Source organism: Chaetodon auriga, chromosome 23, assembly GCF_051107435.1.
Source record: "Chaetodon auriga isolate fChaAug3 chromosome 23, fChaAug3.hap1, whole genome shotgun sequence".
NCBI classification, from domain to species: Eukaryota; Metazoa; Chordata; class Actinopteri; order Chaetodontiformes; family Chaetodontidae; genus Chaetodon; species Chaetodon auriga.
Window position 1 is genome coordinate 8989614 of NC_135096.1, and position 14602 is coordinate 9004215.

Here is a 14602-nt window from a genome sequence, read left to right on the forward strand (position 1 = left end):
ACTATTTACATTTAATCTGTGTTCTTACTTCACTAAAGTTGTTCAAGTAAACAAAACAAATTAAGACCCTGATGAAAAAGAGCAATTTTTCTTCCCACCAGGTAGCAACAGAGCTTTTTTTTGGCGTATTCTGCTACTAATTAACACAGTGGGGGGATTAGACCTCTACCACTGAACCATCCAAATGTACATTGGAGTTCTTTTTAGAAATTCAATCAGGGATGAAACATGGACATGGTTCTGGGTGCATGTCAGCTGCCCCTTGGAGCCTGGTTCCACAGCAGGGCAAAGCAGGGCGAACCAGGGATCAGGCATCGATTACTTGACAAAAAACGTGATCATCTTGGACGTTGGAGCCAAAGATTTTCAGTTCTGTTACTGTCTGTTTGTCTGTCTTGTGCTCTGCTGAAGGGTCTTTTGAACAATACATACATGCAAGCAGAGGCAGTATTCATAAGCGAAAGTGCCGTTCCGGTGAATTACTGTAATGAAACTGCTGTTTTTCTGAGGAGCTGGCACGTGTTGATAGTGGGAAAGAGATCAGCATCAGCCTGCAATGGCTCGTGCCGCTGGTGTGTGGGTTTACGCTGAATGGACTTCATTACATGAGCATAGAGGGAGAGAATATAAGGGCTCGAATCAAGAGTATGAATGGGAATATCTGCACCTGCAAGCTTACGCAGGCGCTAAGTGGTTCTATTTGGTGTGTCGGAGAAATCTAAAACCTCCAACACATAAACCAAGTAAGCGATGCCTTTTCCTGTGGTTCTGTCCAATGGACACAGCTGTGTATGACAAGACACAGTTAAAATGTGGCATCAAATCCTTCAAAAAAGCACCAGCTGCACCTGCTGTGAAACGAGTTCGGCTCGATTATCCAATTCTTTACTCGAATCCCTGACCTCAACATCTTAAAAACACCCAACGAATAAACTGGAATGACGAATTTTAAAAAGACTCTTCATGTAACTCTCCAGGATAGAGTGAGCGAGAAATTTTTTTGAACTCTTTTAGCTTTTTAGTCGTGTGTCCCTTTGAAAGAAGCTTTTGGCAAACAAGGATTTCAATGTTTGTGTTGGAAGCAGAGCCGGTTTCCCCAAAAGCATGGTGGCACTAAGAGACAGCCGAACGGCCACAGCCAATGGTAGAATATGGTAACTGTTGTTTCCAGCAGCAGCCACGCAGTGATTCAAACCTTTACACCCCAAAAATGTTGCAGCATCGCTTTGACATCGCTGCTGGATGAGGTCACACATGTCAAGACTCAACTTTTGACCATATTCATGTTGGACTGTGAATATTTTTCATTTTGGCTCATATTATCCTGCAGAACTGACAGTGGAGTTGTTTGTGATTCACAATTAAAGGGTGAGCTGTTTTAGACAGGGAGAAGTAACATGACATGACTGCTGCTGCACAGCTCCACCTTGTTCTTTCTCAGTGGCTCTGAACATGCTGTGACCCGGCAATTAGTGACAAGATGGCTTTGAGAAACCCAAACTCAAGCTCAAACCAGAGCTGTAGATGTGACATATAGGTTAATTAGTAGGACTCGGGTTTCCCAAAAGCATAAAACCACAGCTGTTATCTCTGCTCACTGGCCAATAAAGCCAAGGTAATGCCTTTTTGGCCACTCTGGATGAAAGCACATCAACAGATTCTCTAGATATGCTTCCAGTGGTAATATGCTTTTCGGAATCGGTTCATTAGAGACCGTCTGGACAAATTTGACCTCCAATAGACAGATAAGGAATTGCTTTGAGTTTCCACATCGCAGTTTTTATTTCGCTTTTTTTTTTTTTTTTTTTAAGTTTTTAGTTGTGTTTTTTTTTGCCAAGGTTTGATTTAGTTCAAGCCTAGTTTGTTTCCTTCCAAATAGAAATAAAGAAAAACATGTTTAAACCCATACATGACATTAAATATTTTTTTTTTTTAGTCACAGTTGGCCAGTACTTGGAGCCAGTTATGTATTATGGCAATAAAAACAACGGAAATAAGAGACAAAGTTCAAATTCTTGAAGGCACAGTACAGAAACAAATGATCCTCTATTATGTTTTGTTTCAAACAAACAAAATGCTGTTTGTGGTTGTGATATAAACAACCACACTGTTTGCTAGCATCATTGCTAATGGGCGACAATATCTGCTGGTGTCCCTCTGACTGGACATTTGTTTGTCCAGCCCCTTGTCCCTTCTCTCTGTTAGACATCTTTCTCAAATCTCGGTAAATCAAAATTTCAATATATTTTAGAAAGGTGAAAAAAAAACCAAAAACAACTTTTGTCTGTTTCTGTGGCCACTTTTAGGTATCTGTCATGTCATCGAGTGAGGAAGCTGCAGCCAGATCCCATTTTTAAAATTATATGCAGACATATTTTGCTTAGATTTGACATCTTGCCCATCTCTGCGCTATATTTTAGAAAAGTTTTTGGCCGGTGATTTACAACATGGCCATGCCTTACATACAAAGATGATGTGAAGGTATACAGGATAACTAGCTGGCTTTGGGTGAATGCAGACAAAAACACAATGAGGCCAAAATTCAAATCTAAAGCAAAAAAGAAAAAAAAAAAAAGGATTTTCTCTGGCCTTCTATGGCCGTTCTGTCGGACTAAACTCACTGAAAATCTTAAGAGTCCATCTAATCCTAGGGAGTTAAAGGAATTTTATGAAATTGGTTACCGCTCTTCAAGAATGAGCCACGGAGGGTAAATCGCTCAAAATGTCCTCACTGAAACCAAAGGATGTTGCTCGCTGGAATCTAACAAGAAAATCTGTGGCTTCTGTTGAAAAACAACCAACTCAAACTGAATAATCCCTTTATAATGTGGCCTTTTTTAAGAGGTGAGATCTACCAGGATTCATGAAATAAAAAGAAGAAAGGATGGGGGACTGTGAAGACGACATGGGAGATGGAAAGGATGAGAAAAATCTAAGGAGGAATTAAAAGATTTGAATGCATAGGGATGGAAAGAGGGCTATATAAATGAGTATAAATACCTTAGTAACATGCACAAGGGCTTCTGGGGTTAATGGATCGGAAGAGACAGATGGGGTGTAGACGACAGTGTGGAGAAAGGAATGAGGATGAGGGACAAGAACAAAGAGGGATGAGTGAAGGGAAGGTGGAGGAACCTAGTTGCCCCACCAGTCAACTTGAGAGTGTGAGTAGTTGCCTCCGTAGCCGTCACTGGTGTAGAAGTTGCCAAAACCACCTGAGAGGAAGGAAACAGAGAAGAAAATTCAACAATGGTGTTCTCCTCTAACTTAAAGCTGTGTAGATTATGAGCAACACGAGCTGTATCCTCAGACCAGATCCTCACCTCCTCCAAAGCCACGGGTTCCTCCATGTCCTGCCTGGTTGCGACCTCCACGTCCTCCAAACCCTCCAGCGCTGCCTCCTGCGGCTGTCTGGCGATAATCACGTGCTCCAAAACCACCAGAGAACCTGCGGTAAAAATCACACACGTTATCTCAATCAACTTCACTTCATCTAGACAAGTCATAGGACGGGTTGAGATCCATAAATTACATTAGCACACAAAAAACCCCCCACATATGTACTAATTAAGAGGAGACCCTGTGTATGTGTACCTCTTAGAACGTCCTCTGTTGCTGCTCTTGTGCTGGTGTTCATAGGCCAGGCTCTCAAGCCATGAGGGAACTTCTTGTTTGGCCTCGACCAGGATGTCCAGCAGGTCCTTCGTGATGTTCCCATTTTTATCATTGAAGAACGATGTGGCCAGGCCTGTAGGTATATAAAGTGAGAACAGTAGCAATGAATCTCAGCTCAAAAAGCTTTGAGTCTAACCTCATTTTAGATAATGCAACACACGGCATCGGGTTCATATCACTGCATGACATTAGTTAGCAGTCTTACCCAGATTTCCAACTCGTCCTGTACGTCCAATACGGTGGACATACTCCTCTATGTCGCTGGGCAGGTCAAAGTTGATGACATGTTTCACATTGGAGATGTCCAGACCCCGAGCAGCTACCTGAGTCAGTCCAAAAGAGCAGAAATATTATGGATTATAAAGATGCCTTAAAGATCTCTCCCATAATTTATCGATTATGTCATCTGTGTAGCTGACAGAATTTTATCTATACTGACCGCTGTGGCCACCAGAATGGGGCATTTCCCTGATCTGAACTGGTTCAGGGCCTCCTCTCGGTCTCTCTGGGAGCGGTCGCCATGGATACTGGTACAGGCATAGCCTTCACGATACAGGAAGTCCTCCAAGGCATCAGCACCTTTCTTGGTCTCCACAAAAACCAGAGTCAACGAGTCCTTTCCTGATGAACCAAGAGAAAAGACTCGTGAGGCTCATCATTAAAGGTGAGTCATGGCAGGCGATTTTAAGCGGTTTGTTGTGCTTTCAAGCATCAGATTTTGAATACTGCAAAGCTGTAGCCAATGCATTTAATCAATGAGGTCTTTTTCCTTTTAATCCAAACTAGCCAAAATGTCAGGGGGGTGACCAAAATCATGAGGAATCAATTTTTGGTCAAGAATAGTCAGCACAGAAACCGTATATAACAAGTATCTTGCTTTGACTCCAAGAGATAGACACAACCTTGCGAGTAGATTTGTGATATTTTCATACAATTTGATGTGTTTTAGACACAAAAAAGAGCTTAAACTTCAAGGTTTTATTCTCAGGGAGCATAATAACACAGTGATTCCTAAAGCTAAAAAAAAAAGAAAAAGCTGTCGGTGCAAAAGATGTTGAATCACTCTGACAATCTTGAGATGTAAATCCTTCTGTGTATAATCATATCATTACTCTTTCAGCGCTCCCAGCAGATCATGCATCTACCGGTAAGGCTGTTTCAGTCCCTGCTGTGAAGTGCAGGTGTCCCTTCATAACATTCACCTTCATCAGTTTAAATTGTTCACATTAAAAAAAAAAAAAAAAAAAAAAAGACGAGTGCGTCAGGCAGCAGGGAGTGCAGAGTGGATTAAAACAAACAAACAAACAAACAAACAAAAATGACAAGAAAAGCATCAGCAGCATTGTGTTGTTGTGCAGGCAGTGTGACGAGAGCCACCGATGGAAAGAGTTTGGTCACAGTTCTTCCTCAACGCTCCTGATCCATGAACGTTACGACCTGATTATGAGGCGCAGGCCCACATTTATATCCACTTGTTAGTAGTGTTGTCATGATACTGGAAATCCTATCTTTATTAAAAGATTAATATAACATAGAATGCTGTGCAATGCTGTAGACGAAGCTACCATAAAAAGTAGTTAAACTTACACATCTACAGTAGAAAAATGCAACATACACATTAATACAGCAGTAATATTAATGCAAAAGCATCATATTTATTGCAGAAGGAATTCTTTGATTTTGCTGATATACTTGCACACTGGTACAGGTAGGCTTTTACTGTATTTGGACAGTGTGGTACTGCTAGTTTTACAAGACACTTCTCCCACCACTACAGCATCCACGTTACATTACTTCTGACCACAGTCAAAGTATATTATATCAACTGAAACTCTGCAGCCCTGTTGGCTCTGAGGGGGATTAGCTTAGCTTTGACAATTACAAGTAGCTGTTGAGCCAACAACAGGACAACACACTGATCACCAGCAGTGTACTGGGCCATCTTGTTCAATGTCCCAGTGATGCTGAAATGGGAGCTATCGCCAACCTCTCGAAATTCAGGTGCTTTGCTAAATTTGTTGTGTTAGCGCCTTTTGTTGGCACTGCTCTGCAGCATCGCTTGCATACGGGCTTGCTTTGCGTCTTTTGCCTTTCCAAACAGCACTCCTGCTGTTTTCTTCGTCAACCAAAACCAGTTGTGGAGACTCTGAACTTTTCCATCTTAAACACTGAGCTAACACTAGAACAACACCCCCAGTGCACCACGGCCTGTCGTGAGCTACATCCAGCTGAAGCAAACGAGACGGTAGTAATGTGAGAGTTTGAGAGGAGGCGGGGCTACGTGGGCACGGCGAAGCTTGTACCAGCGGATCAATACTGTTGAAAACAAGCATTGAAACCGTCTCAAATACCTAACAAATATGACAACACTACTTGTTGGCTATTGAGAACACAGCCTAACCAGACTCTCTCTATCAAGGCTTTGGGTCAGATATGATGACACCACAGCAACATACTGTACATAGAAATGCTACAAAAAACTCAAACTAAAAAAAAAAAATACAACAGGCATGTTTGATGTAAGCTTAGCAAACTTGACCCATGAAATGGTACACAGAACCAAAAAAATGAATAAACAAAGGATTCTCCATCCACAGAGAACATTAAAAGGGCAAGCAAAATTATTTCAAATATGAAATGACAGATACAAGTTTCACCATTGAAGATCTTACCAGGTTTCTCTATGTTGTCTCCAGTACTGTCCTGTACCTCGCTGGGGATGACTTGGGATAAAACCACACCAAACCACCAACATGTAAACCACACTCAATCACCAAAACCAACTCTGTATGTTTCATTTTTTCTGATGTACCAAAGAGACACACAGTAACGTGTTGGCTGGGATGGAGGGGACGACAATATGATAATGGAAAAAAGATTGGGGATACAAAACCGCATTGTGTCTGTACATGTGCAGTAACTGAGTTGTTATTGCTATATGACTGTCTCACCTGTTGCACTGAGCAGGTCCAGGAGGAAAGATCTCTTATCGCTTTCTTCCACCCACACCACTTTCTGAGTGATGTTCTCTGAAGTGGAACCAACTCTGCCCACCGCCAGGAAGATGTACTCCTCCAGGAAATCCCTGGCCAGGATCTGGAGGGGGAGCAGAGATCGTGTCCATGAACATGACCTTCTTCAGGCTGTCCCTGGGCAAACGTATATGGGTTGCTCTGATATGTTGTGCGATTCTTTTTTAATACATGTATTCAGTAGGTTTTTTCCCCTCTACATTTCAAAGCCACATCTTGACAATAGCTGAATCAACAAATCAGCTTGCTTGACACAGGGTCATGCTATGGGTAGCCTATGGTGACACTCTTGCAGTGCTGCAAATGTACCTGGATCTCTTTAGGAAAGGTAGCGCTGAACATCATGGTTTGTCGGATGCCTTTGTGCGGCATTGTGTCCTGTTCGACAATGCGTCGGATCTGTGGTTCAAATCCCATGTCCAGCATACGATCTGCCTCATCCAAAACTAGGTAGCTGCAGTGAAGAACAGAGGAAGAGGTGGCATCCTTCAATGTAATGCTTATACTCCAATATTTATAAAATGCAATTAAACACATCTCATGAAATTGTTAAAATCCACAGTTTTATCCATCACTGTCTCCTCCTGTCTATGTCTTACTTGCAATAGTCCAGTCCAATCTTGCCCCTCTCCATCATGTCCACCAGTCTTCCAGGTGTGGCCACCAGTAGGTGGCATCCTCGCTCCAGATCTCTTATCTGCTGGCCAATGTCTGCTCCGCCATACACAACACAGGGACGCACCCTGGACCGGTAGGAAAACTACAAAGAAGAAGAAAAAGGTTGAAGAAATACATGGATAAATGCTTCTCCATGTTTTTAGGATTTCATGCTTATGTGGTTGCGTATGTGTGTATAGATAGATAACATTCCTAGCTCCCTTCCTCTTCACCCTCTTCACTGCAGACTTAACCCACAAATCAGCTAACTGTCACCCCCAGATAAATGCAGGGAAAACCAAAGAGCTGGTGGTGGACTTCTGCAGGTGCAAACACTCTGCTCCTACATCAGTGAACATTATTGTGATGGTGGAATCTTACAAGTGTGCGGACTGTACTGGCAACACAAATGCATTCTATAGGAGAGGCCAGATCAGACTGTATCTGTTTTATTGAGGATTATCTTACCTTCCTGGCTTCATCATATATCTGCAGCGCCAGTTCTCTGGTTGGAGCCAACACCAGGGAGATGGGGTACTGCTTACGACGGCCATACTTTCCATTTTCCTGTAAAACGATGACAACACAACAGTTCAGTCTGATAACAGTTGCTGTTTTTTCACTGAAGTGAAGGCAAGTACTCCCATGCTGAAGCCCGTGGTTTCACCTGTCTGGGAACCATGTCCAACTCAGATATGAGCTCCAGAGTTCACGGTACAGATCATCACTTATTGGGACTAACTAGGCCAGTGGTTCTCTATCTGGGGGACAGGATTCCAGGGGACTTTAGATGAACCCAGGCCCACTTTCGTATGACGAAAGCCTTGACAGCTGCATTCCCATTACATCCCTTCAGTTGCTGTCTTGCCATTCAGTGAACATTACTAAAGACCTTTGAATTGAGTGCATTCCACAGTAAGAAAATAGCACACTAGCTAGGTTATTCTTTTCTTGTCTGGGGTCTGATAAACAGTAAATTCAGCCTCTGCGCTTGACTGTGAACTCCTTCAGAATTATAGTTCCCATTACTCAACACCAGACACCTACTGAACATACAGTTAGAAAATCGCACCCTTGCTTGCCAATTCTTGTCTCATTTGTGGTTTGAAAAATACTACATTCATCATATTCAGTGTGCCATATTACTGTTTTCCAAGTTACTGTAGCTGTCAAATTTTGCAGGCCCCGCATGAGCGTAGTTTTCTTGGGAATGCAGCCAGAGAGGCTTTCATTGTGGAAGTGGGCTCGGTTTCTTAATGTAATGTTTTGGTCCATTTTAGAATCTGGAGGAAATCTCCTGACCTGTCCAGATGCTTTAGCTGCATTAAGAGCTTCTCCTGGTCCCTCAGTGTAGATCTGGCTGAGAATAGGGAGCAGGAATGCTGCAGTCTTCCCAGAACCTGCAGACACAAAACCATCCTCAACAATCGGCAGAGTCATTGCTTATTTATAGTATTATCTCAAAAACCAAACTTCAATATGTGACTTTTTGTTTGTGTGTGTGTCCTACCTGTCTGTGCACAGGCCATGAGGTCTCGCTTTGACTTGACAATAGGGATGGCATACTTCTGGACAGGAGTCGGTCTGGTGTAGCGACTCAGAGCGATGTTCCCCATGATTATCTCACCCATGTCCACATCTTGGAACTGCACAGCATGCACGCAGTCAAATATGCGGATATATACATAATTGTAAATTGATGGATCCCAGGTTAACAACAATAGCTTACACTCTCGATGTGGTGAGGGCAGTTCTGTCCTGTGGCCTCAACAGGAATGTCATCATATTTCTCAAAGTTAATCCCAGTGTTACTGCCAGAGAACAACTCACTACAGAGGAGCAAGGCAGGAGAAAAAGCAAACATGTTAGTCTGATGTTCAGAAAAATGCACCATGTGTTTCTTTGGTGTAACGATGATGATCTTAAATGAATGTCACTCACAGCTGAGTCTATTTTCAGGGTTAGGGTTAGATCGACTAATCTATGAATCGTTGTAGCTCTCAAATTACCCAACTTCCTGTGTCTGGAGTACACCTGAATGACCAGCAAAAACACACTCACTGTTCAAGGCGCTCGTTACGTGGTGTTGGTTTGGACCAGTCTCCGTCATCTCTGGACTCCTCCACCCAGCGGCTGTTTCCTCCTCCTCCTCCTCCACCACCACCAAATCCGCCATGATCAAACCTGAGCAGAGCACAAAGACAATGATGACACAAGATGTGTGATGCTGCGAGGACATTTTTCAAACTTTACAAATCACATGAGTGTAGATGACTGGAGTTTTATATCTTATAATGTGGATTTAGCATTTCTATAACAGGCACTTGATGTCCCTGTTGCTTCTTGCTCCCTCTGTTAGCCGTTGCCATTTCAGTACAATGACAAAAGAAAAGCAAAGACAAGCTGCGCAAGCAGTTATTCATCTGTCTCTGTGTCTCATCTCCTTACCTCCCTCTATTAGCATTGCCTCTGTCATTGAAGAACGCAGACTTCCCTCGGTTGTTACCAAAACTGCTATAGGCGTCCTTGGCAGTGTTCCAGCCGCCGGTGTCTGACAGAAGAATAAACACAAAACCATATGAAGACTTTTTCATACATTGTTTCATGAACGCAGGAGAAGACTACAGCTGGTGTTTGTACTGAAATCTGTTAGCTGTGAAATATTCTTTGTTTGATGTGTCTAAGGCCACTCTGACAGTTTCGAGGGAACCAAAAAACATCCTCCTTGCAGTAAAGCTGTTATTTTTGACTTTTAAGTCTTGCATTCACTGTCACTGGAGCAGCTCTACAAAGTGTCCTCTGTAACATTTTAACTTCCCCTCAGCTCCAGTTTGAGATAAACAATTTATATTTTTAACACCCTCAGTAAAGAATCCTTCCCCAAGTGTTTCTTTAAGTCTGTACAACTCAAATTGATGGTGCTTGCATTGCCCAATAGCAAGTAAGAAGTTACATCTAGAGCCCACACTCTCTTATTATGAAGCCACGTTGTTGTAACATGTGCAGAACGCAGCTTGGCAGTGTCTTGCTAAAATAAGCAGGGATGTCCCAGAAAAAGCCGTCATCTGGATGGCAGCCCAGGTCGTCCCAAAACCTGTATGTACCATTCAGCGTTGTTGGTGCCTTCACAGACGTGCAAATTACCCATGGGGTCTAGAGAAGTCAATGGCATTTCTGATGATGTTATAGATTGTAGGTAAAATCCTGAAATTCTTCTTTTGGTTGAAATGTTGTTCTTAAACCACTGAATTATTTACCTACAGTTTATCACAAAGTGGTGAACCTCACCTCATCCTTGCTTGTGAATGACTGAGCCTTTCCCAGTGTTTCGTTGCTCTTCTCACAACTTTTTTTTTTTTTAAAAACGTGCTGGCATCACTTTCAGAATAATCATATATTTATCAATGTCAAAGGAGTGAATGAGGGAAAACATGACATATATTGTCTTTGTGCTGATTCTCCTTGAATATCTGTCAAAAAGGATTAGCAAATGATCATATTTTGTTTTATTTACATTTTTCTTTCATTTATATGTTCATTTTAGTTCTGTAGATGTTTAAGCTTGAGCTCACTACTTTATTTACTGCTGGGTAGTTAAAACTACAGCAATGCATCATAATTTCTAAAATCATCATCTGTGTTTTTAGTGTTGCTGTCCTGTGAGAACCATGTATTGCACTTTTCATGAGCTCATTTGGAGATATATCATTTTCATTGGACAGAAAGGGTGTGAAAAATAGTAAACTGACAAATAACTAGTAACTGAAGCTGTCAGACAAAATATGATACAATATTTGCCTCAAAGATGAAGTGTAGTATAAGTATAAATTTGTATTTAAGTACAGTACTTAAAGTTTAAAATCAATAAGTCTATTATTTCCAAATCAATTGGTTTTGTTGATCAGAAGGCTAACGATTTCTTTTCCTTAGAAGAGAACACAGGACCTGTCATCTCCAGAGCAGATATTACATTTGAGAAGGAAAAGTCATCATGTTTCCATCAATAAAACCAAATCTCACCTTTATTGTCATAGCCAGCGAAACCCATTGGCTGTGCCGGGTTGATGGGATTAAAGGAGCCGCCCCTGTTGCTGCGGTAACCTCCTCCGACACCACCTCGGCCCCGCTCCATGCGAGGTGGGCCGCGGTTAAATGAGTTGCCGGCAGTCATGCGGTTGTCGTGGTAGCCATTAACGAAGTTGTTGCGCCCCCCGTCCCAACCATCTGCAGAGGGAGAAAAGGATGATCATTTCAAAAAAACAAAGAAATGATGCTCATGTCTAACTACACCATATGTGCAACTCTTGACAAGTGGTGGATCCAGATTAAAGATTACTTAATGCCCCTGTCTTCACTTCACTGTCAGAACAAGATAACAAACCAGCAAACTTAATGAGTAAGGAATAACATGGAGTAAGAACAAAACGAGTTCAACAATTCAGAGATGAACTTACAGTTGGCAGCGGGTGCAATGGTGTAGCCACCCTGTCGCCCAGCAGCAAAGGCATTTCCTGCTGGACAGGAAGACAGTGATTCAACTGTGGTCTTTATCACTAACAAATGCAGTTAATAAAGGTACCCTGTGGAGTTTTGGACCACTGGTAGCATTACGGAGCAATGTTTTCCCAAGTGGGACCCCAGTTTGTTTGTATCTTGCATGCATACTTCGACACACAAGCATGAAGCAATACCGATTCACACCTTGGCACCAGACTCACATTATTCCACTCGACTGAAGTAGTGATGTCTCCTTCCCTGCGACAAAGGCAGGGAAGAAGACAACTGCTAGCGAGCTAATGTGGATGTAAACAATGCAAATTAATCTGCTTTGCACGTTGCGTCGTGGTGAGTAACACTGAATGTAAACATAACTTTGCTTTTTGCGTTTGTTTACAAGAAAACTCCACAGGACAGCTTTAACTTGATGCTACACACCATTTTTGGAAGCGTCTTTGTTCCGTAAATGTGGAGGAATGTATCGCCCTGCAGACAGAGAGAGACAGTGTCCAACATCATTTAATGAATCGGAAAGCTTTCAGGACTTTATGTCAATTAATATAGGAAATAAAAGATATTCCCTTGGTGGCCTTATGGTCAACATTCCTGTCCTTCGAAATGTATGGAGCACTTCCTTGTATGCTGTTTTTATGACACCCATAATCAGTGTTATCACCATGGTTCATCATTTGTGGGGGTATTATGTCCAGGTTTGGGAGTGTATGTGCACATTCACAAGCAAGAGAAAATGATAAGTTTAAACACGTCTCACAAAAACATGGTTGCTTACTGTTCGTGCCTCCACCTTGTCCATCTGCTGCAGCCAAGTCTAGGACAGCAAGCTGGAGAATCAGAGAAAATGTGAGAAAAACACATTACGACTCATTTTCATTCATTTTAACAAACTGTCTAGCTTCGTTCTAACATGTTTGTTGCCATACAACTGTCTGACCAGTCAGACACAGGTAACGTTGGACTACGTCGCTGGTGACGCAGAAGAAATGGGCTTTTCTTTTTTTCCTTCTTTTTTTTTTTTTTAAGCGGGATGCAGTCAAGAGAAGCATGAAAACTGTGCAATGCTGCGTGTTATCCAAAGGCCTGAGTGCCAAACTGTCAAACGCCGCATTGCTTGTGTGTCAGTCCCGCTAGCTGCATCTCCGCATACCTCCATTTTACTGTTGTATCAAGATGCAAGACAAACGCAGCGAGGATAAGAGTTGACGGGTGCGTTTCATATGCTCACACTGAAAGACCGACGGGCCACTCGAGCGGAATTGCTCATTTTAGCTCCCTGTTATAATATATAGTTTGTCTGAAATCCACGATAACTACCACATGACTCTCGCTTTCTTAAATCATTATGGACAACTCGTTGGTGTTTAACCACAATACAACCGTCAAAAGGCAGAAAATCAATGTTTTCCCACATCGTACATTAAGTTCCCCTCTCCGCAGCCGCTACTGGTCACGTGAGTATCGGATTGAAGCGCACCCAAGAGTGGCTAGCATGATAGCATCTCATTAGCAGTGTTTTTGAGCTAGCCGGCAAGCTAACATTTATCCCCATCGTTTTAACACGTTTCATCAATTGACGCTGCAAGACACATTAAAGTGACGTCGCTTACCTGCTGCTCTAGACCGTGGACATTTTCGACGGCCACATGACTCATAACTATAGAATATGGAGGAAAAATGTTGTCGTTGAAAAAAGGACCTCTTTGTTTGCCGGGTTTGAGGTAATGTTATTTCTCCTTTGCCTCTGTCTCGTTTCTGTGGTTACGGCAGATGGCAGTTATTTCATTGGCTTAAAAGTTAAACGTAACTGTAAAATGCTATTGCTGAATTTTTCGTAATGATAAATTCCTGTATTTTAGCTCCAAGGATGATACTTCGTGCAAACTCAGCTGATGTCGGCTTGCTCTTCAGCTGAAGCTGAGATGAAGCCGTCATGCAGTAGTCAAGTGAGACTGAATGACACACACAAAACATCCGGTAAACCAAAATAAAAGTTAACAAACCTTAGTCAATGTCGAATTTTGCTCTATGCGCCAAATATGACTTAATCTGTACGATGGAATTGATACTTGACTATATATTAACTGAAAACATATTTTCCTTTATGTGCAAAATCATAGTAAATTAAGCATACGTGACTCCACGTTGCTATGTTTATTTGGTCAAAACTCAATAAGACGTGTCACCTTCAAAGGACAGCTACTAAACTTGTGTTTTCGTAAACATAACTTGCACATTTCACATGTGGTTACTGTGAGCTATAATCACGGAACAGGTCCTTTATATAAAGCAAAACATATTTCAACCCCTCATTATAAGTGCAACTCACCTTCCTTACTTCCGGACAGCCGCTGGCTAAAACCAGCTACCTTGACCATAGATGTATAAAGAGCTTGACCCACGCATCTAAAACGTAATTAATCCAAACATCGCGAGACTTTAATCATATATTGTCGCGATATCGCCACGCCAGTATAAAAAAAATAAATAAAATAAATAAATAAAGAATACTGTATCCCAGTGAATACAGCATATTTTGTCACTTTTTGGTAATTGTTTCATCACTTCTTTATACACAGATCCAATATTGGGATATAAGAATTCCAAATGTCACATCTCTCACTTTGTCCCCCCTGCTGCTACATCAGTCTGGACACTGGTCTACATTATATTCCAAACCCTATTTAACAATACTTTTGATATTTCTACATTAAAGCTACTCAATT

General features: G+C 41.9%; 1 protein-coding gene across 7 annotated transcripts; it reads right to left on the reverse strand.

The window, feature by feature from the left end:
- Positions 1 to 1832: 1832 nt before the first annotated feature.
- On the reverse strand, positions 1833 to 13828 carry LOC143315762 (putative ATP-dependent RNA helicase an3). 7 transcript variants are annotated; one of them, XM_076723142.1, is made up of 20 exons: positions 13487 to 13828; positions 12652 to 12703; positions 12300 to 12347; positions 11819 to 11878; positions 11385 to 11588; positions 9813 to 9915; positions 9426 to 9548; positions 9094 to 9193; positions 8875 to 9010; positions 8667 to 8764; positions 7833 to 7931; positions 7307 to 7467; positions 7017 to 7161; positions 6627 to 6771; positions 6348 to 6398; positions 4115 to 4296; positions 3881 to 3998; positions 3595 to 3748; positions 3324 to 3448; positions 1833 to 3215 (listed from the first exon to the last, which is right to left on the reverse strand). In XM_076723142.1, the coding sequence occupies exons 1-20, from the start codon at positions 13529 to 13531 to the stop codon at positions 3136 to 3138; spliced, it is 2229 nt and encodes a 742-aa protein (XP_076579257.1). In that variant the 5' UTR covers positions 13532 to 13828; the 3' UTR covers positions 1833 to 3135. The 7 variants fall into 7 exon arrangements, with proteins under 7 accessions (XP_076579257.1, XP_076579258.1, XP_076579263.1 ...); XM_076723143.1 differs by having other exon boundaries at positions 11819 to 11875; positions 13487 to 13800; XM_076723148.1 differs by lacking the exon at positions 6348 to 6398 and having other exon boundaries at positions 11819 to 11875; positions 13487 to 13813.
- Between the last annotated feature and the right edge of the window lie 774 nt (positions 13829 to 14602).

What these genes read in the sequence shown, in the direction of transcription:
- LOC143315762 (XM_076723142.1), bottom strand. Translation starts at nt 13,531, where the DNA reads ATGAGTCATGTGGCCGTCGAAAATGTCCACGGTCTAGAGCAGCAG. An exon ending in ACAAGGTGGAGGCACGAACA is followed by an intron (nt 12,348 to 12,651) that starts GTAAGCAACCAT and finishes CTCTGTCTGCAG; the next exon opens with GGCGATACATTCCTCCACAT. An exon ending in CAGCTAAAGCATCTGGACAG is followed by an intron (nt 7,932 to 8,666) that starts GTCAGGAGATTT and finishes ATCGTTTTACAG; the next exon opens with GAAAATGGAAAGTATGGCCG.